This window comes from Phaethon aethereus (assembly GCF_964289735.1).
Source record: "Phaethon aethereus genome assembly, chromosome: 16".
Taxonomy (NCBI): Eukaryota; Metazoa; Chordata; class Aves; order Phaethontiformes; family Phaethontidae; genus Phaethon; species Phaethon aethereus.
The window spans coordinates 8347060-8366989 of NC_138592.1; the positions used below are offsets into that span (position 1 = coordinate 8347060).

A 19930-nucleotide genomic window follows, 5' to 3' on the forward strand; every position below is an offset into this window, starting at 1 on the left:
CATTGGACTTTTGTGTAACCCCTCTCAGTCTTGGTTGCTCACCTGTGCGGTGAGATGAAATGTTATTTACACTCTTTAGATAAACTTCACAAAGCTTTGCTTGGCGAGGTGCTGGCAGAGCATCACGGTAAAGCTGAGAAACAACCATGTTTTTTTAAGCAAGTAGTCTGTCGTCAGTTTGCTGTTGGGAGTTCTGCACAGCAGCGCATAACGTCACTATAATGATTTGGTGAGAGAAGATAGAATAAGGAAATGCAGATTGTTGGCATTGGTACTGATAAATATTGCCTCTTATTAGAGGCAGATGTGATTTTTCCTGACCTTTTCATCCATTCTGTTCCCCCCCTCCATGCTCCTTTTAGGGATTTGTGCTTGCTGTTACCGTCATCCGAGAGGCCGCGGAGGAGATCAGATGTTACATGCGTGACAAGGAAGTGAACTCGCAGATCTACAGCAAGCTCACAGCGAGAGGTCGGCTCGGCGGCTCCAGCGCGCCCGCTGCATCCTGGCGCGGCTGCAGCAGCGCCGGGGGTTGCAACTCAATCAAACGCTGCTGACAGTCGGAGAAGCAAGAGTTCAAGGAATGGGGAGGGGGTTTTGGGCTTGCAGGCACGTGGCTTCGCAGCCACGCCACTGCTGCGGCCGCTGCGGAGGCCTTCGGGGGGCCGGGTGGCTTCTCGTGGACGGCTCCTCGCCGGGCTGCGGTGGATGCTGGGCTTTACCGGGGGCTTCCCAGGGAGGTGCGCAGCTAGTGCGTGGGGTGTGCGTGTTACTGCTTCACATAACTTCAGAGTGTTATCTGGGCGAGTCGAGGCACGGGGAGCAGGCAGCCAGTGCGTTTACACGCACAGCAGCCTGCCTGGTGGGCTGGGGGTTCACTGCAGCCAGCACCAGGCAGGCGTGAACTTCCAAGCAGCTGACGTGGTATTTTTAAACCCCACTTGCTCCTAACTCCACTGTAGGCCAAAACTTCTTTCCCAGTTACTGTCCCTTCTTGGTAGATTGGAGTCACCAAGGAAAACGAAACTGAATATGAATTGCTGGAGGTTGTGGAAGTGGATGTTTCCAGGGGGGAAACGTGTTTTCCTTCCTGCAAGGCTGTGACGTGAGAGAAGCACTCTGTAATGTTGAATGGAGGAAGGGAGGGAGAGGCAAATACAGCAAACAGCATGGTAGGAAGAAAACAAGAATGGTGTTATAGTAGGTGTTGTTTGGGGTTTTTTTGTTTTGTTTGTTTTTCTTCCAATTTTGGTAATGGTGCATCTGTCTTTCCCCTGTGTGTGTTTTTTGCTTGTTCACCCTGTTGGTAAGAGTGACAGATATAAGGAGGATTCCTATAAGCCAGCGATTCATATTCTTTAATGGAAACAGCAAATATGTGCTTAAAAAAGAGAGGAGGATCCACATAGGCAGATAATTTGCAAAAGCGCTTAACTAGAAGAGTTAAATCTAGGTCTATGAAATGGTCAGAAGATGGTTATGCAGGTAGATTCAAATAATGAGGGTGAAGGTAGGCTGTGTTCTGTTCTGGGGGAACACTAGACTGTGTTCAAGTACTGGGACCCTTTCAGCACAGGTACCACAAGTCATAGTTAAGTACAAGTACTGTGTGTGCTGAAGGAGCTTGTGAGTGCATGTGTTAAATTTAAGGTGACTTCCTTGACACACTGGCATGTTCCATCGCTTACTGAACATGCAATACTAGTTGTGTTTCGTAGTTTTTTCTGGATTGTACCAGACAGGGACTTTTATCGTGCAAGTCCTTTGCTAAAAGAGACGTGTGATATGTTGTCATATCTTTTGTGTGTTTCTGTTAGCAGCAACTGATGTAGTTCCTGAATATTGGCAATATCTTCTCTTGTATTTTTTTGTATACATCATCTTTAGCCCATTCCTCCAACTGTGAGGAGTTTGGAGACCTCGTTTGTAAGTAAGCCCAGGCTGCAGCTCAGCTGTGGCTGATCCCTGGCTCTGGCCATTGTTTACAGCTGTGCCGTTCCTAACAAAGACATTTAAATTCTCATTTGAAAAATCGAATGCTGCCTCACTATGGAGTTACTCCTAATACCAAGACAATGACAGTGAGGCCAGGGTTTTTTTTTAAAAAGAGAATGAACTGAATTTAAGCAACTTCTTTTTTTTGTTTCCAGTTTCTTTGTTATAAAAGTTTATACCCCCAAATTAAGATGCACTGAACTAGGAGTAGTAAAAATATGCTGCTTTCAACACTTGCACTTGCAAGAATAAGGGTGGTTTTAAAATGTAATTGCTTAAGGCTGTATATGTTTCACATGCCAGGAATTATGAGGCAACTCCAAACTAGGGAGTTTGAGTTTCTGAATATTAAATCCCCTTTTAATAACGTGTTCTTACTACAACACTTAAAATGCTTGGCAACCAACAAAAGCCTCATCCAAGAGGGGTGTACTACATCTATTTAAAAAATAAAAGAGTTGCCTTCTGGATTCTATTCAATGATCTATAAGGGGCTTGACCTCTCCTTTAGTCCTTTTCATATTGCTATTACGTTTCCCATGAATGATTTCCCTCCCCCCAGTCCTTTAACTTTTCTAATTTTGTGAAAGAAACCAAGGAGGATTGGCAGCTGGGCACTAGCTGAAAATCTTAAGCCACTTTATTTAACGTGAATTTGGTGCTGAAACAGGAATGAGACTAACAGTATAGTTTAGAGTATGAAAACCAGAAAATTATTTACAATTGTCTCATCATTTGGGGAAGAAAAAGTCATTTTCTGTCTCTCACTGAATCTCAGTACTCAAGCCTTTCAGGAGGCCTGAACATCTACTTTTCCACTGATGAAAACCTTAGCACCTCTGAGAATCACTTAGGAGCAGGGAAGTACCTTGTGAGGCCACCATGGCTGGGGGATGGAAGAGTGTTGGGTTTGTTTTATTTTATCTGTTAGTACAGTCAGAAAAAGCAGGCAAGCTTTCAGGGAAGCCCTTCAGCCGGTCAGGAGTAGAAGCAGCAAATATCAAAGTAGGTCGAGGGCAGCTGATGTTAACCATTTAACCATACATTTAACCATACTCAGTGTAGCTGACAAAACTCCAGGTAGGGCTCGCCTCGGACTGTTTACAGGCTGTTTCTTTTTTTTTATTGAATAGCACAGTTCATGCTTCAGCATATTGGCACAGCCCTGTACTGAAAAGGGGCAGCGCAGAAGGGTACTGGTGCACAAAAGCCCCTGAAATGTTGCTATGTAATTTTTTTTTTTTTAAACTTCACAATAGTTTCACCTCTGAGGCCAGTGTTTTGGGGGTGAAATTAGGTGAAGCTCGACACTGAGCACTGCTGTTCCTGCAGATTGGCTGTAATGGATCTAATGGAGCGCTGTAGCTTTCTCCAGGCTCAGGGTTTTTATTTCCCCTGAGTATTTGCACTGAGCTGCTGTGAAGGTGGCTGGAGAACAGTGTTTCCGATCTCCAGCCTTGGCCGCCCCAGCACAACCCCACAGATGTAAATACATTCTCGGGCCTGACGGAAGGTAGGGAGGCGTAAGCACGTGCTCGTACGCAGTTCTGAGCGGGGACAGAAGTAAGCGCAGGTTTCAGTGCCGTCCCGAACCGGCACCCCTGCGCCCTCTCCGTGCGGTTCCTCGCGTGCCGCGCAGAGCCGCGGCTGCGGCGCAGCTCCCGCCGGCCGGGAGCTCTCCAGCTCCCACGCGCCCGCCAGCCGGTCCCACACCCCTGGGGGGTGGTTTGGATCGCAGCCTTGCTCCTGTACATGAAATTTCTTTCCCGCGCTGCTCTTGTTAAGCTTTTTAAGATTCATTCAGCTGCTTGCATTGTAGAGAAAAAGGGAGAATCCTCTTTGGATCACATTTTATTCTGAATATGGTTCATATTCATGATATGAATGAATATGGCTGAATTCCAGGGACTAATCTTTTTGGAGGGTGGTGTGAGGCAGAGTAGTGTATTTTCTGTGTTAACCTTTATTTTATGTAACACCAGAAAAACTCCCCCCTGAACCTCTTTTCTCTTCCTACTGATACGATCCATTTATGTTCCAAAATGATGAAACCAGCAGACTTCTGGAGAGCATTTTTTTTTTAATAGAAAGCTCTCCATTTAAAGGACAGTTGTTTGGATTGTAATAAAAAATAATCAAATTACAATCCCCTATTCATAAACTTACAAGCTGCCTTGTGTTCAGAAGTCTGTGTGCTGACTTTCTGCTTCATAGAAAGCTCGAACTGTGCTTGCAAATTCTTAGTTTGTTTTTCTTCTCTCGCAGCCCCCCTCCCCGGGTAACACTGCATAATAGAGAGAAACTCCACAGAAAGAAATGGGAAGAGACCTCCTACTGTGGGGTGCTACTTAAGATACAGATCATTGGCATTTACCAGCCATATAAAAACAATATTTTCCCAAACCCTCTGAGTCCTGCTCCACAGTTTATACAGCATAAGGCGGCAAAAGTTTGGTGGAGCACATCCAAACAACCTTTTTTTTTTTTTCTTCCAGATGCATTTGACTTGTTTTAATAAACCTCTGGCTTCATCTTTAATGCCAAATTAAGTGTTTTGATCTGTACCTTAGTGAAGCTCTGCAGGTCTATTGTGAAAGCTTGACTTAAGTGCTCACATGGTAGAAAAAGGCATCTCTTCTGGCTCATTATTTAATACGTTAAATAATCTGCTTTATGGTACATCCATCACACTGCAGATTTGCTGATAATTCCAAAGGCCGTAGCTGAAGTTGGAACAAACTGTTTGCATTTTATTGTGTTTACTTTTTTTGTCTTTAAAAAACATATAAATCGGGATACAGCAAAGAATGAAACAAATATCAATCCAATATTAAGAATTGATTCTTTTTTAAAAAGAGGTCAAGACTAGTTGCCTTTTTAAACTGAGTTCATCACTGACTTGTATTCTGATTAACTTCTGAAAATATAAACTGAAAGCATTAAAAATATTAAATAAAACTGTGTATTTAGAGGAAGCACTTCTAGATGCATTTATAAAAGCAGTAATTTATTATTAAACTAAAATTAAAAGTGCTATAACAGCAGAGCAATATTGGGAAATGAAGCAGTTGTGTTATTAGCTAGTTTCTTAAACATGTGTGAGAAAACATCTAATGTTTAGGAGGTAGTTTCCCCACAGCAAGAAAAGGAATTACAGAATTCCCAAGATCAAAATAAAACTAATTCAAGTAAGTTGCTTTATGGGAGTCCTGAGTCAAAGGAAACATCTGGTCCCGTGCCTCCTTATAGCAGGACATATGGTACATACTGCAGAGATGTCATCCATGAGAGGCCAGGAGTATGGCTGGAAAAGCAGAATTAGCTCTGCTAGCTAAAAAGGGCATCTCATTTATACAGGAGTTATAAAAATGTGTATTGGTCAGAAAGGTCCTCTCTTTTACCTTAAAACAGCTGAGGTTTGGAGGGTTATTGAACAAGACAAATCTGCTCCAGCTGCTTTGGTTTTTCTTATATTGGGAAAAATTTAAAGCAGCTGATGTTGTTTTCAGAATAATGATCCAAAAAGCCTTTTGTCTGCATAATGGTAGGAAATCATCACGTTGTAGCTTTGTCCAGGCGTTAATTTTTCTTTTCCAGTGTGAATTTACATCATTAAGGAAAGCACTACAAAAATAAGTTTCCATTCTTGGAATCCTGCAGGTAGTGTTTCCTATACTGGTAGTCACCAAATAAACCCTTGTGATCTTTAAGAGAAATACATAAAATATGGCTAAACAAATCCGCCTCTCCTACCAAGAGCTTTTTTGCATAGTGGTTTAGGAATTTCTATGCCTGTGTGGGGAGAGCATACAGGTTTCTTTGGGTTTTTTCCCCTCCTTTGCACAGGAGAATATTCAAAAGCACTTTTTGTTGTTTTGTGAATAACCGTATTAAAAGGGGAGGAAGAGATGTTATCTGTCAGACCCTTTTAGTGTCATAGTACCTAACTTTGTATAGCCCATACAGAAGACTGCCAGGGATGCTTTTTTGGATCCTCTTGGAGTGCGGCTTTTCTTTTCAAGCCTCTGCGTAATGGACTCTTAATCCCGGGTATGCTTCCTGCCCCGGCAGAGATGTCTTTAGCCCAGCATTCATTTTGTTTACCCCCCTTTTTTAAAAAAAAAAAAAAAAAAAAAAAAAAAATCTTGCAAGGCAAAACCCAGAATCCGTGGAAGACCTAGGAGATATTTGTGAAATGGGCCAGGACTGCTTATAATTTGTAGGAATAATTACAGCATGTAAGGAAGTCTGCATTTATTAGCAGCAGTGATGAAGCATGTTGTTAAGCACACAGTGTGTCACCGAAGCAGCAGGCTGCCGGGAGCCCAGAATGGCTTTCATTGTTAATTTGGAGCAGAAACACTGAAGCATATCCTGAGAAGGATGCTAATGAAGGGACTGACAGTAGTAAAATCCCAGTGACCTTTGTGCTTTGTGCTAATTTCTATTCCCCCTCCCTTCCCCCTTCTTTCCCCCTGAGCTGCTCTCTGGCCAGTTAGCCCATGAATTTTGAGGTACAGTAGGAGTGTTGTCCGTGCGGGGGTGAGCTCCACGTGCCTCCCCCACTTCCACTCAAATCACAGCAGATTAAAGAGGCTTTTGTTGAAATGTAACAGACAGACACATAGAGGCAGGGTTCAAATTAACTGATTATAAATCACTAGTTAGTCTGAGGACCCCAATCTAGAGCTGGCTAATGATTTGAGATTACTAGCCAATTGTTAAATTAATCCCCTGTTTTAAAGCAACTGGGAAATGTTTGACAGCTGCAAAGAAATAAATATTTATGTGTTTTCTGTAGGACCCGTACTCTGCGGGGCTTGTTCAGGCTGTGTCCCTTGAGAGGCAAAGGAGAGGTGGTAGAACTGAGCCAGATACAAGAGCTGCGGCACGGTTGGAAACGAGCCTGGTTTTTAGGATGGGCCCATTGTACTTATGGGTTCGGCTTCCAGGTCTTGGCTTGGGAGTTGAACTTTACTTTTTCAACCACCTAAGGAAAAGGAGTCGGGAGTTGATAGTTCCCTGTTGTAACTTTCCTGTTCTTGCTCTGTTGTCTGCCTGACACTGAAAGGATTTTCACATTCCTGGGTTAAGCAGTACAAAAGTTTAAGGGCTTATTTCAGAGTTGTTTTACTAGAGAGTGTCCGGGGGGTCCTCCAGCCAGGGCTGAGGTCTGGAGCCGTTAGATGAGAGGCTTTTCGCAGATTGAGACCCACTGCTTTACCCAGTGGGAGCAGTGGGCTTGGTAAGTCTTTACAGGGCAGCATTGCCTAATTCTTGTGATAGAAATGTTACCCGTTTTTTTCCAGAATAGTGAAGTGGAAGGAAGGGAGGTAAGGAGCATCACACAGCACCCACAAATCCTGTCCTGCTGCTGCTTTAATGCACTGATACCTTTCCTTTGCAGGGACTGTGAAGGTGAAGAGCTCTAATATACAAGTAGGCGACCTCATCATTGTTGAAAAGGTTAGCCTTTATGTGTATCTTTTCTGTGTGAAATACTTTTTTTTGCAAGACCTTAGAAAATACAATATTTTGAAGTCATACTTGTTTTATAATAGTGCTCAACACCTGACATTCTAACTCTAGCTGCAATACTTAATCACTTTTCAGGGTTCCCCTGCCCAACTAAAATAGCATCGTCATCTTTACAAATGAGAGCGAATCTGTAGATACGCACATATAACCTAATTTTTCCACTTACAGTATAGCAAGATGAAAAGCCTCCCTGGTCCTACCTCTGACTGTTGGACACAGGTTAAATACCTGATACAAATGCAACATCCAAATGTTGCTTTGGGTGTAAACACCACAAGTATTGGGAGACACAATGATCCATTTGTAGGCACTGGTATGTACAGGTATATTTCCCCCTTTATACAAATTTATGTGTGGGGCTTTTTTTAATCCACTGATTTATTTCTTTTCCACACACTGTCTGTGCAAACAGCTATGACCTGAAGGCATATTATGAAAATATTCAGTACAAAAAAGGAGAAAAATGGTAGCTGTAGATGCCAGGTACATGCTTTCTTCTAGCACGGGACTTCTTGAAAAGAAACCAGCATTAGTTTAAAATTTCTTCATACTTCTGGAATTACTCACTAGCCCTTTTGTAAATCTAGCCACCCACTCCTTTGATGGGTCTGGTCAGTGGGAGCTGGCACCAGTTATTATTCTGCACTTGGAATTCTGCAGGGAAGCGAGTTTAGGATTCAAAGCAAACTGAATACCAAGCTTCAGTTTGACAAAGAAATCCTCTTTCTCCTCCATACCCCCTTTGCTTGTCACGGTGGGGCTGTGGAAGGCGGCTGCACACGCGTGCAGGGGTGTATGCACAATAATGGCCTTTCTTCTCCTAACAGAACCAGCGGGTCCCTGCTGACATGATCTTCCTGAGGACGTCAGAGAAGAATGGTAAACATCTGGAACCAATTGTCAAAATAGCTATTAACCTTTCACTGGTTGTTTAGAGAAAATTATCTTTTGGAAATGTGAAAGAAATAGATAATAGTTAAATTTTAGAGAGACACAATTCAAATGCTTTTAAGGACGGCCACTTCTTGGGATGTTACTCTGTGTTTTTGTTTGCTAATCAAAGAACGTAGGTGGCTGAATCCAGGGTGAATGAATCTGGTTGCATAACAGTTTGTGTTTTAGATGTAAATCATTTTACTTGCTGTTCAGATTTGTTTTGTTAAGTGTGGGATAAGGAAATATTTGATCAGAAGGATTAGAAAACATAAAGACTAATGAGAACATTTCAAATATCTTAAAGATACAGTGCAGAGTCTCACTGTATCCTGGACTAGTGGAAGGAAATTAATGTGTGATGTAAGAACATCATTCTTACATTATTACCAAATGTTACTTGAAATCAGATGCTGTTTCCAAAAGAAAGAACCTCGATATGAAGCCATTTCAGGAGTTGTAGATGTACCTAAGACAGATCTGGAAAGAGCAGTGACTGGTGTTGAAAATCCACAGGGTCTTGCTTCCTTCGCACCGACCAGCTGGATGGTGAGACAGACTGGAAACTGCGGCTGCCTGTTACCTGTACTCAGAGGCTGCCAACTGCTTCTGTAAGCTGCCTTCCTACGAAATACTGTACTTGGTAAACCTGCGTGTCTGTTTTACCCGAGAAACGTTCAGGTGCTTCAGTCAATGGGCTGTTCTGAGAAAGAGGTTAATGCAGCATTGTTCTGCACAGGGGTCAGTGCAGGCTACAGATTAGCTTTGGCAACAAAGAATATAAGGGTAAACCGGCTCTTCCCGAGCTCCAGGCAGGATTTCAGGTAAGGTGAAGCTAGGTGTCTGTGCTGCAGGACTGTCGCCGCAAAGCTCTGCAGACGGGTACTGGGGTTGGCAGCTCAAGAATGACCTTGCAGCGGGAGGTGGCTAATGGTAGGATGCTCCTATTTTCTTTTTCCTTTCCAGAAACCACTGCAGTATCTTACTGCAGGATAGGTCTTGTTGCAGGATAGGTACCCGTGGTGGTGGTACTTCTCAAATGCTCTCTTTCTTTCCCTGCACTGCAGTTCAGAGGCACAATTCGTGCGTTTTCATACCTAACAGCTTCAGAGGCCGTTACATTTTCATTGCTTGCCTTTATGAAAGTAGGGGTGTCACCATGGAAGCTCTACTGTATGATCTGAAATAGGCATATAACCTCTGTCAAACATGCTGTTTCCCAAAATCTCTAGCTAAAGTAGTGAGTGTGTTAGGTTGGTTGTTTTAAAAAGAAAACAAGAAAGAAGGGGGAATTGGTGTACCTGCTTTATTGTTGTTTTAACTGTAGAAAGTGCAAGAAGTTTATTTTATACAAAGGCTTTGAGGCAAGGCATTCTCTCCACGGAGTGAATAGATCGTGTGTGTGAAGGAGTCGGCAGTGAAAACACTGTGCAGAATTGGTGTATCTTTTTGTCACCACAGAACTGTTCCTAGTGACACTGGCATCTTGAACTAAATATTGAGTGATAGGGTGTTCCTTGGTTGCCTTGGAAGACTAGTTCATACCTTCTTCGCTATGAAATAGTGTCTTAGGCTGTCTTGATTATTTAGGCTGAAATTTCTTTTATGGGGCACCAACATCTAAGTAACTCCCAGGAGTCTCTCAGGTATCAGTTCGAGAAATACTCTTCAGTGAAGCTGGTACACCAACTCTATCTTCTCTTTGGCAGTTGGGCTCCAGTAAGTAATATGATTTAGTAATTATCTTAACTTGATAAGAAACTCTTGCTCAAAGTACTTTGGTAAAAACATTTGTACATTATTAAAATGTGGTTGTCTGTCTGCCAAAACATGGCTGTTTTATAGGACCTACTGCAAATCCGATCCTATGTATATGCAGAAGAACCCAATATTGATATACACAACTTTGTGGGGACCTTCACAAGGGTGAGTCTTGCTGACATATGCTTGATATCATATATGTAGTATTTGCTATGTACACCTGCTGAATGCTACCAGGATGCCAGAGTTTTTCAGGAGAAATAGTGAAGTCTGTCTTGCCGTTACTTGTCTCTTCTTTCTTTCTTTCTCTGCCACCCCCCCCCCCCCCAAAATCCATGAAATAAATCTGAAATAAAAATATGATTATTGAAGCTTTGACTTGGAGACAATGTCATAGGCTGTTTGGGATTAAGGACCTTACTCTGAAGGTATTAGACCTGAGCATTCGGACAGAGATTGGTAGTTACGTATTCATGGTGCCTGTTCAGAAGGAAATCTGGACCACCATGGACTATGTAGAATTAAAATCTTTGAATTGTGAAAAGAGGGGGGATCTTAGCTAGACCAGGCAATGGCAGTCTTAATTCTGAGTCAGTTGGGTTTTTGCCTTCAATTGCATGCAATCTGTGTGAACTCAGTTATATCAGCCCCTATTTCAGAGGGCACAGTGGCTCAGAGCCACTGTGAAATATGATCATTAGAAAATGCATATCTTTTGACTTGTTGGGAAGATGCGTTGGGTTATTCTCAGTGGGATTATGAAAATTTTGAGGGATTCATCTAATACCCTTGGGGAGCTTTCAGAGGACAAATGGTTTTGTAACAAACAGGAGACAGTTACAGCTTCTCAGAAGTTGCCTGCTAGTATTTTAGTTCAAAATTGTAGGTTTTGCCCTTTTAACTTTATGTGGCACGGTTTAATCCGGTTTAATAGTGCTGGCGTGGAAGAGGAGTTTGAGTGGCTTAGGGAGGCAGTTCTTGTATAAAACCTGCACAGACGTTAATTTACTTTCTCATGCAGAGGTACAATCGTGTAGAATTAATCTTTTGGTGCCTAAGAGGAATCACGCTTTCTTGTAACTGTTCTCTGGTGCGTATCAGACGAGTTTCCAGGCTTCACTGAGCAGTCCAACCAGGTTCTCGGTGAGATCTTACAGTAGCAGGAGAAATGCCATCAATCTGCATGAGCCAAGTGAGGGAACCTTTTCCTGTGTAGTCCGTGGAGAGCTGCTGACAAATCCTTTCTCATTTATGACTGGGGGGACTTCAGCAGAGGTATCTTAATAGATTTCCCACAGCCCCACCTTTCTGCTCCACTGAAACAAAGTGCTCATGTCCTTAACCCAACCAGAAATGTACCTGGGTTTATGAAAATCCTCCATCTTACCAAGAAGCTCTCTACCAACACTCCCGTGTCCCTCTCCAGACATGTCTGTATAACCGTCGTTCGCTGGCCTTTTACACTACTGACAGGCTTGTTTGTTTTTATCCTGTTGTAGGAGGACAGTGACCCTCCAGTGAATGAAAGTTTAAGCATAGAAAACACCCTATGGGCTAGCACAGTGATTGCATCAGGTAAGATGGAGGCATGTGTAATTTATTTTTTTCTAAAGGGAATATGTTAACAATTTTTAAAGGTCTTTTTGTAATGGAATAATAATCTCTGTCAGTTGGAGAAATTAGCAGTTGGAATGAGGTTTCCCACTTGTCTTGACACCTCTGGGGAGCTAGGCTGATGTCTAATTGCCTCTTGGACATTCCTAGATGAGAAAGAATTGGAGTGGCCTTTGGGCACTTCTTTAGCATCTAGGACCAGAATAGCACTTAATTGCTCTCTGCATTGACATCCTAATCTGTAACAGAAATGGTGTCAAATAGATTCTGGTAACAGAAGCTAAGATGAAAGATTTCCAGGTAAGTGCTTCCATTGAGTTAGTCATATATACTTTCAAAAAGGAAAAAAAATAAATTCTTTGACAGATTTTGGTTTATATGTACGATAAGCTCCCAAGGCCTGAGATTAATCAATGCCTTCTTGTAGAGGCTTGTCAAAGTAAAAGCCTTGTTCCTCTCCTGTCCAGCATGCTTGCAAGGTTTGCTGGGTGGTAGCTGGAGGAGAGTGAAATTCTGTTCTGAAATTAAAGTTGTTGAATGGAGAGACTTCACAGTGCAATACCTAGGTGTAGATAGAATTAATAATAATGGGAAGGAACATGAACTTCAGAAGACATTTTCTGAAGCACTGAAAAGATTTTGATTTGCTCTTTTAAAAGCAGAAAACAGTGAATAAGTTTTATTTCTGTATGTTTCTACTTAATCCTGCTCTGGCTCGTTTTTGAAATGTATTAGTGTTGTCACAGTGCTGTGACCAAGGGATCGTAAAGAACTAGTTGTCCAAATACAACTTAATCAAGTAAATGATGTTTATAGATTAGTGATTGCCATGGAGTAGGTAGCCTACCTTTCTCCCCTCCGAGTGTAGACACATGTAGTCAGCCTGGCAGCTTCACATACCCATTAGGCTGCTCAATACATGAGTCTCGACTCATCCTGCTTTTGAACAAAATAGGTAGAGAAATGGGAGGATATTTTTCCTGTGTTTCTGTCCTGTATGGCTACTCTCCCCACAGCACCCTTTCCCAGGGGAGACTTTTTTGCCTCTTGTATCAAAACTTTAATTTGTACCAGCTCTTGAACTGGTGCAGATCTCACGCTGCCATAGCTGAGCCTAAGACGGGGCTGGGTCTGTTGCAATGAATAGTCCTGATGAAACCAGAGGGAAGCCCTCTCCTGCTCTCAGCACGCTCACAGCCAGTGCCTGCTGAGAGTGAAAGCTCTTCTGCAGCTGTGTGTAGTATACCCATGGGTACAGACATTTTTCCCCAAAGGAGGGCACAGCGCACGCTCTGCTCCACCTGGTCACTGCTTCAGTGCTGTTTGGAAGTCCTGCGTGGTCTTGGTGTCTGTATTAAGGTGTGAAACAACCTCCTCACTGCCCAAGTGAACTTACTGTTTGAATCTAATCCTCCTTTCTGAATATGTTATTTGTAGATAGACATATTTGAGTTCAGTTAATAGGAATAACATTTGCAAATATTTTAACCATTTCAAGTGGTTTATGCAATGAAGTCTGTTTTGAATGGTCATGAAACAACTAGAAACACTTTTTATACACACCAGTGTGCCTTCAAGCTGTTTTCTAGCCCTGACAGGTTTTTCCTTTCATTTTGACTGACTTGATCAATATAATAGTTGCTTTTGTTTCTCCTATGGCAATAATAAATAGCATGTTGTAGGTTATTTCTGTTAGGAAGAAATGGGGATATTATTTTTCTTCCTCTGTAAGTGACAGCTGTCAAGTTGTGGTGATGCCGTCTCAGTGGGGCGGCCTGTCGTTGTAAGATGAAGCAGAGCTATGTGGCTTTCTCCATCTGCTGTAGTAGGAATGGGTCTGACTCTGACTGTTTGCGGTTCATTTGGAGTAGCTGTGCCATCTGCTGATTTGAATTGTGATGATCTTACCACCACCTGCCATCTGGCTCCACTGATTTGTTGTTGTTTTTTTTTTTTTTTTTTAAAGGAATGTTTCCCAGCATATTTATAGAAACCACCTCTTTTGAATCAGTCTTATTTAAAAATAATTCACTTGCAGCTTGTTAAAACTTTTATCGTTAATAGGAGCAGGGGTATAGCAGAGTATAAAATGGCAATGTATTTGCAGCAGTGCTTTTTATTCAGTGTTATTTTTCTCTGCTTTTATAGGCCCTTAAAATTTTCTAGTAAAAAATTACACTTTGGCAATAGCAGCTTTTAAACTCTTAATGATAGATAGCTTTTTCTTTATGGCTTTTTGCAAAGTCTCTAAGACAAATCTATAGAAAACCAGTAATTTATGGTGCTAAACTGTATTATGCTTCTGCGCGAAGAAAAAGGGAGAACTTTGTTGCTCTCAGCTCTTTAGCAACTGTGGGACATCGCATTAAAATACACCGATAGGCTCCCAGCAGCTCCATCTGTTGCAGTAAGGTAGGAGTTGGTATTATTCGCCTTTTGGTGGGAACAGCAATTAGGCAAATACTTCAAAGTAAATTGTAGATTTTAAAATAAAGTAATTCTGTCTTTGAAAGCTGTTGGAATACATTGGTTTTACTCTGTGGCAACTTTCAGCAATAAAGAACTGTAGTCCAGAGCACTGATTTAATTTTGACACACAACGAAGGACTGCTCTCTGGTGTAAGGCAAACTTACCCACACCCTAAGTGGGATTCAAAGTGGTGGGAGGAAAACCAAGAAATCCTCTACCCTTAGCAACTTTTATTTATACTGGGGAGAGACAACTGACATGAAAACGGGGTCAGGGAAAGTCAAGAGAGCAAAGCAGTTAGCTTCTGTTTCCATGCACGTTAGTTGATGCAGTCTGTGATGCTGCATACCATCCAATCATATGGGCAACATGGTCGAAGACTTACTGACTTTTTGTAGGATGTCTCTGTTGAAAGCCTGTGTTTTTAGGTTTTATATTTCAGGTACTGGCTTTTTTTAATGTCTGGGTGTTGTTGCTTCTGAAATTGACCTCCTAAAAATCCTTTCCAACTGACAAGCCTTTGGATCCACCAAGTATTTTTATAGAGACAACAAATGGAGGTTGTTTTTCTTCGGCTGATGCTGCTCTGGTTTGTTTAGGTACTGTTGTGGGAGTTGTTCTCTACACTGGAAGGGAACTGCGCAGTGTGATGAATACTTCAAACCCAAGAAGTAAGGTATGGTGAGGAAACAGTCTTGTAAATAAAAAATGATAAATTTCTGCCCATTTTTAAAGAAAATCCTTCCAAATGCTATATGTACACACTGTAGGGACAACCTCATAGGAATAATGATTCATATCTTCTGACCTGTGTTTTAAGATAGTTACCATAGCAGAACCTATTTCTCCTTATTTTTTTGATCCTATTATGCATGTGTCTTCTCAGTTTTTTAAGATTGGTAAAACCATTGTTTTATATGGTTATAATGAGATAGTCCCAATTAGAATAGGAAAACTTATTCTGCTGCATTCTTCTGTTATAGCAAAGCTGAGACAAGGTGCAGGGATGTTTACACAGTCTGCAGCTTTTGGCAGCATGAGTCCTCTCGCACCTCTTCATCCATTGCTTAGCTTCCAAAGGATGGAAGTCTTATTAAAATAAGCTGGTGACAATATTGCTTATAAATTTAAATATGTTTGTAGCATTTTAAAAGAGAAGTAGCTGACTAGTGGGGAATGGCTCTTTGGATATGGCAGTTCATTCCTTCTGTGAATATTACATGGAGCTAACATCTTAATTAGTGTGCTTGAAATGTCTCTTATTGCTTTAGATTGGTCTTTTTGATTTGGAAGTGAACTGTCTTACCAAGATCCTATTTGGGGCTCTCGTGGTGGTTTCGCTTGTCATGGTGGCCCTTCAGCACTTTGCTGGCCGTTGGTATCTTCAGATCATAAGATTTCTCCTTCTATTCTCAAACATCATTCCCATTAGGTAAGGTGACTGCTAATTCTCCCCCAGCAAAATACCACTTGCTTTGTTGTCCTCTTCCTCCATGCTTCTAGTGTGAACAAGCACACAAACTCTTACCTATTCCTCATTTGACAACTAAGCAAATTTAGAAATAGGAATCAAATTAGTATTCAAACATAAGAATTGCATTGTTGTTTCTGCTGAATTTGTTCAACATATTCACCTCTTCACTGACTCCAGCTTAGGCTGTGGATTAGTCATTTAAGGCCCCTTCTCTCAGTGTTTGGGCTTCCTGATCACTTTGATAAAAGCAGAAAAAAATGTAAAAGGAGGGTTATTTATACAGCATGTAGTGTAACAGAACCCAGTTGCCTTTTAGAGGGGACCGAAACTTTAATATTTAATTGTACTATATTAATAAGTAGATTGTTACTTTCGGTGTAGGTCTGGGATTCATTTCAGTTCCATTTTTAACCTGCTGTCTGCCTATCAGTCACGCTGTCCTTACTTGTCTGCGTCCATTTTCCTCTCAAATTATATCTGTTCTTCTCAATAGAATTTTATCATCTGTCTTTGAATTACAGTACCAATCCAGCAACTTGCAGTCCTCCCCATTTGCCACCCAACCACTGACTTTGAATGTACTTCTCCTGAAACCCTCTTTGGCCACTCAAATTCAGTGTGGAAGATGTGTCCTTTCATTGCACTGTGGCAATTCACAGTGATTTTTTCCAAAGTTTAACTGGTGATACTTTTTCCCCTTGCTCCTGCATAGTTTACGTGTGAATCTGGACATGGGGAAAATTGTCTACAGCTGGGTGATCCGCAGAGATTCCAAAATCCCTGGGACTGTGGTTCGATCCAGCACTATTCCTGAGCAACTGGGAAGGATATCCTATTTGCTTACAGACAAAACAGGTATCGATGTAGAAAATATGGGTTTGAGTCATGGTGTGGTGGTGATTGGGTTTTGTTATGTTTTTGACCAGCCAGGGAGTATAATGTAAGATTTCTTTGGACTAGAAAAAATAAGCATTTCCTGTCACTTTGACAATATGATATAATCAGTTTTGAAAAAAAAACCCAACAAAATTCCCTTTTTCTTGGTTCTGAACGCACTATGAATGAGAGAGGACAGGAATATTATACTACTTTTAAGATCACTTAAAGTGTGCTATTAAACCGTAAGTTGAAGGTAAAATTAAAAGCAACTTTATTTAGAGTTAGTCTTCAAAGCTGGATGAAGATAATTTACATGTGTAGGCAGAAATATACCGTCAGCCTGCTGTCCTCAGTTTTTTACAGTTGAGCTTGAATTCAGAAGGCCTAAGCTGTAATGAAAAGCTTGGTCTGACATAAAGTCCTGATCCCACTGAAGTTGCTCCCAGAAGGTGTTTTTTGTTCCAACAGCACCAGAATTATGCCTGCAGCTCTTACTGGCATTGACTTTGGAGTGAATAATCTCATTCTTATTTACTGGCACAGTGATGTGTACCACTGCTTCAGGTTTGTTAATGTTGCCTTTTTGCTGGCCTCAGCTTGTGCCGAGAGCCTAGTGCAGTGACTGGTTTAGCTTTTGGCTCAGTTTCTCCTGGATTTGGGGCACAGCAAGGGTAAGAACGTGTGCTGCGGAATAGGCGTGTTGGTTCCCACTGCATGTCTGGTGCTGCTTCTGTTACAGGAACTCTTACACAGAACGAGATGGTCTTCAAACGACTTCATCTGGGAACGGTAGCTTATGGCCTGGACTCCATGGATGAAGTGCAGAGCCACATATTCAGTATATACACGCAGGTAGAATTAATTTACATTGCTTAACTCTTTGCTCATGAAGAAGTTTTATGAGTCACTGGGCTAATGGTGAATCAGTATGGCAAGGATCTGCCTACTAACTATTACTTTTTTGGAAAAGTCTGAAGGTCATTGGATACTTAATACATAAATATAATCATGATTGCTTATGACATTCGTAGGTTGTTTCACTTCCACCAGTCTTTTAACTCTTAACTGCTACAGCACGTGCATGGATCTCTAAGTATGTAAGTGTGTGTATGTCCTTGTGTCTTGCTGCTGAGGTCTGATTGTAAAATAGCATACTTTTATTTAGATATTCACCATTTATGGCAACCACAGCATTTGCTTTGTTGAAAAATTGGCTCTGGGTAATATTTAGTGGATTAAGTTGCTGTTTGAAATGCTGTGTACTGGGGCAATAATAAAGGAAGAGGAGCCATCGGTACTCAGTAACAGAGTACAATGTACCAGTATCACTGCTTTAGGCCGGTTTGTTAAAAAGAATCATACTTTTACCATTTTCTTTTCAGTAATGCACCAATGATCTTACACGGTGCATAACTGGTGTCTACTTTGAGAACTATCTACACCTAAAGAAGGCAGTAAAGTCAACATGTAAAGTACAGAACAAGAAAATCCTGTTTTGGGAAGTTTCTCCCTTGCATTCCTCTTTCAGTATCACAGGATGAGCCCATGTCTAAAAAGCCTTCATCTCTGTTCTTCGACTTTTATTTCAGTTTTGTATGATAACCAGGTAATGCCACGTGACTTGTCTGGGTCAGCAAACTGTATTCCTTAGCATGTTACAATGGACAAGAAGCTTATGAATTGAAACTTCCTATAGATACCTGCACCTCCTTTGTAAAACAAGGGATGAGGTTTTACTTAAGAATATTACTACCTGTAAAAAAAAAAAAAAAATTCAGCTGTCAGTGTCTAATGTACCAGCCACCCCTCCAAGTGGCATTTATTAAAAGAGTTAAAAATTATCACTAATTGTATAAGCACAGAATTATTATTTTTAATTTTCTGTTAATAACCATTTGCTCAACTGCAGCTAGAAATAACTTTTTTGTGACTTACTGACAATTAGATTTTTTTTTTTTTGTAAAATATGATTCCACAGATGCAATCTGCAGATGTTAGTGATGGGTTACTACTCCTGTGTTGTATGTCAAGCATTTAAATTTCTCAATAGTTATGGAATTGCTTCATTCCTACAGAAACCACAGAAGTTACTTTTGAAGTACCCGTGCTTTCCCTTGAGCCTGCACACCCAAGGCAGTGAACTGGATTTTTCGTGTCACATTGTTTTTGCTTTGCTCCAGAGATTTTTAGGCTGAAGTGTGCTTTCTGTACCCCCCAGAAAGTGAAACATGAAGCCAGCATTCTTGCCTGGAAAAAGGCACCATGTACTGTATATAGGATTTTTATTTTTGGATTTTATTCATGGTGGCAAAGTCGCATGGCAAGTTTCCTTGACCTCAGTGATCCGTTTGGTGGCGTAGCTTTTTCCCTGGGCAGACTGTCAGGCTACAATGTGCTTTTAACTAAGCGTATGACAGTTGATAAATACCTGATATTTTGAGTAATTGTGTTTTTCACTGGCATGTGTCTCAGGTAACTTGTAACTCTTCTAGCCATTTCTCTCTCTTTCCCTCCTCTGCTTTCACAGACTTCTTAGCATCTGGTTCTTCTCTTGATGTTGAGACCCTTAAATGACTGAACTGTACTTTAAAAAAACCAAACTTCAGGTCTATTTGCCCTCACTTTGTACTCAATCTCCAGAGAAAACTTGACTATTGGTTAATTATTTGCCAAAGTATTCAATATTTGTCAAGAACATATGGGCGAGACTGACTAGTCCAGTATGTGACTAGTGCTTTATGTCCATCTAAATACACTTCAACGGAGGGTTTGGTGGTGTTTGATTTGGTTAAAGCCTGTTGCAAGAGTGCTGATGAGCAGCAGTGTTAAATTTGAAGATCTTGCGTGTCCTAATCACTGGAGGGTGGAAAATAGCATGTGGAATTACACTGGTAAAGGAGATGTCTCATAAAACGTTTATCATTACCAAGTGAGATTTCGTATAATGAGAAGCATTTGCTGGCAGTGATTCATTTTGAACTGTAGTTCTTATTCTTTGCCCTTATTTTTACCACGTTGCGGCCTTTGACCTGGAAGTGAAACTTTTGTCCTCTTGACACTAAAGGTTAACAGAGCAGGAAACTAGATCACTGTGTGTCCCTTCTTCAACCAGGATAATTTAGTAATTGTGCAATTATCTGAAGACTCCCATTCTGATACTAAAAATAGTATTAAAAATTAAATTAATGTAATTAAGATTTTCTAGGTTCATACAAGTCATCTGTTTTCTGTTTTCGGCAATTATATTCTCTTGCACATGAAACCCA

At 41.2% G+C, this 19930-nt stretch overlaps 1 protein-coding gene across 1 annotated transcript in view; it reads left to right on the forward strand.

Moving 5' to 3' along the window:
- The window catches only part of ATP9A (ATPase phospholipid transporting 9A (putative)), a gene marked incomplete at both ends in the record, with an annotated part of 60118 nt that overhangs the window by 14639 nt on the left and 25549 nt on the right, over nt 1-19930 (forward strand). The window contains 10 exons of the mRNA XM_082007099.1: nt 363-471; nt 7403-7461; nt 8361-8412; nt 8983-9077; nt 10312-10392; nt 11727-11802; nt 14911-14987; nt 15583-15743; nt 16498-16640; nt 17404-17516. Coding sequence (XP_081863225.1) covers nt 363-471; nt 7403-7461; nt 8361-8412; nt 8983-9077; nt 10312-10392; nt 11727-11802; nt 14911-14987; nt 15583-15743; nt 16498-16640; nt 17404-17516 — 966 coding nt within the window. The remainder of the gene's footprint in view (nt 1-362; nt 472-7402; nt 7462-8360; nt 8413-8982; nt 9078-10311; nt 10393-11726; nt 11803-14910; nt 14988-15582; nt 15744-16497; nt 16641-17403; nt 17517-19930) is intronic.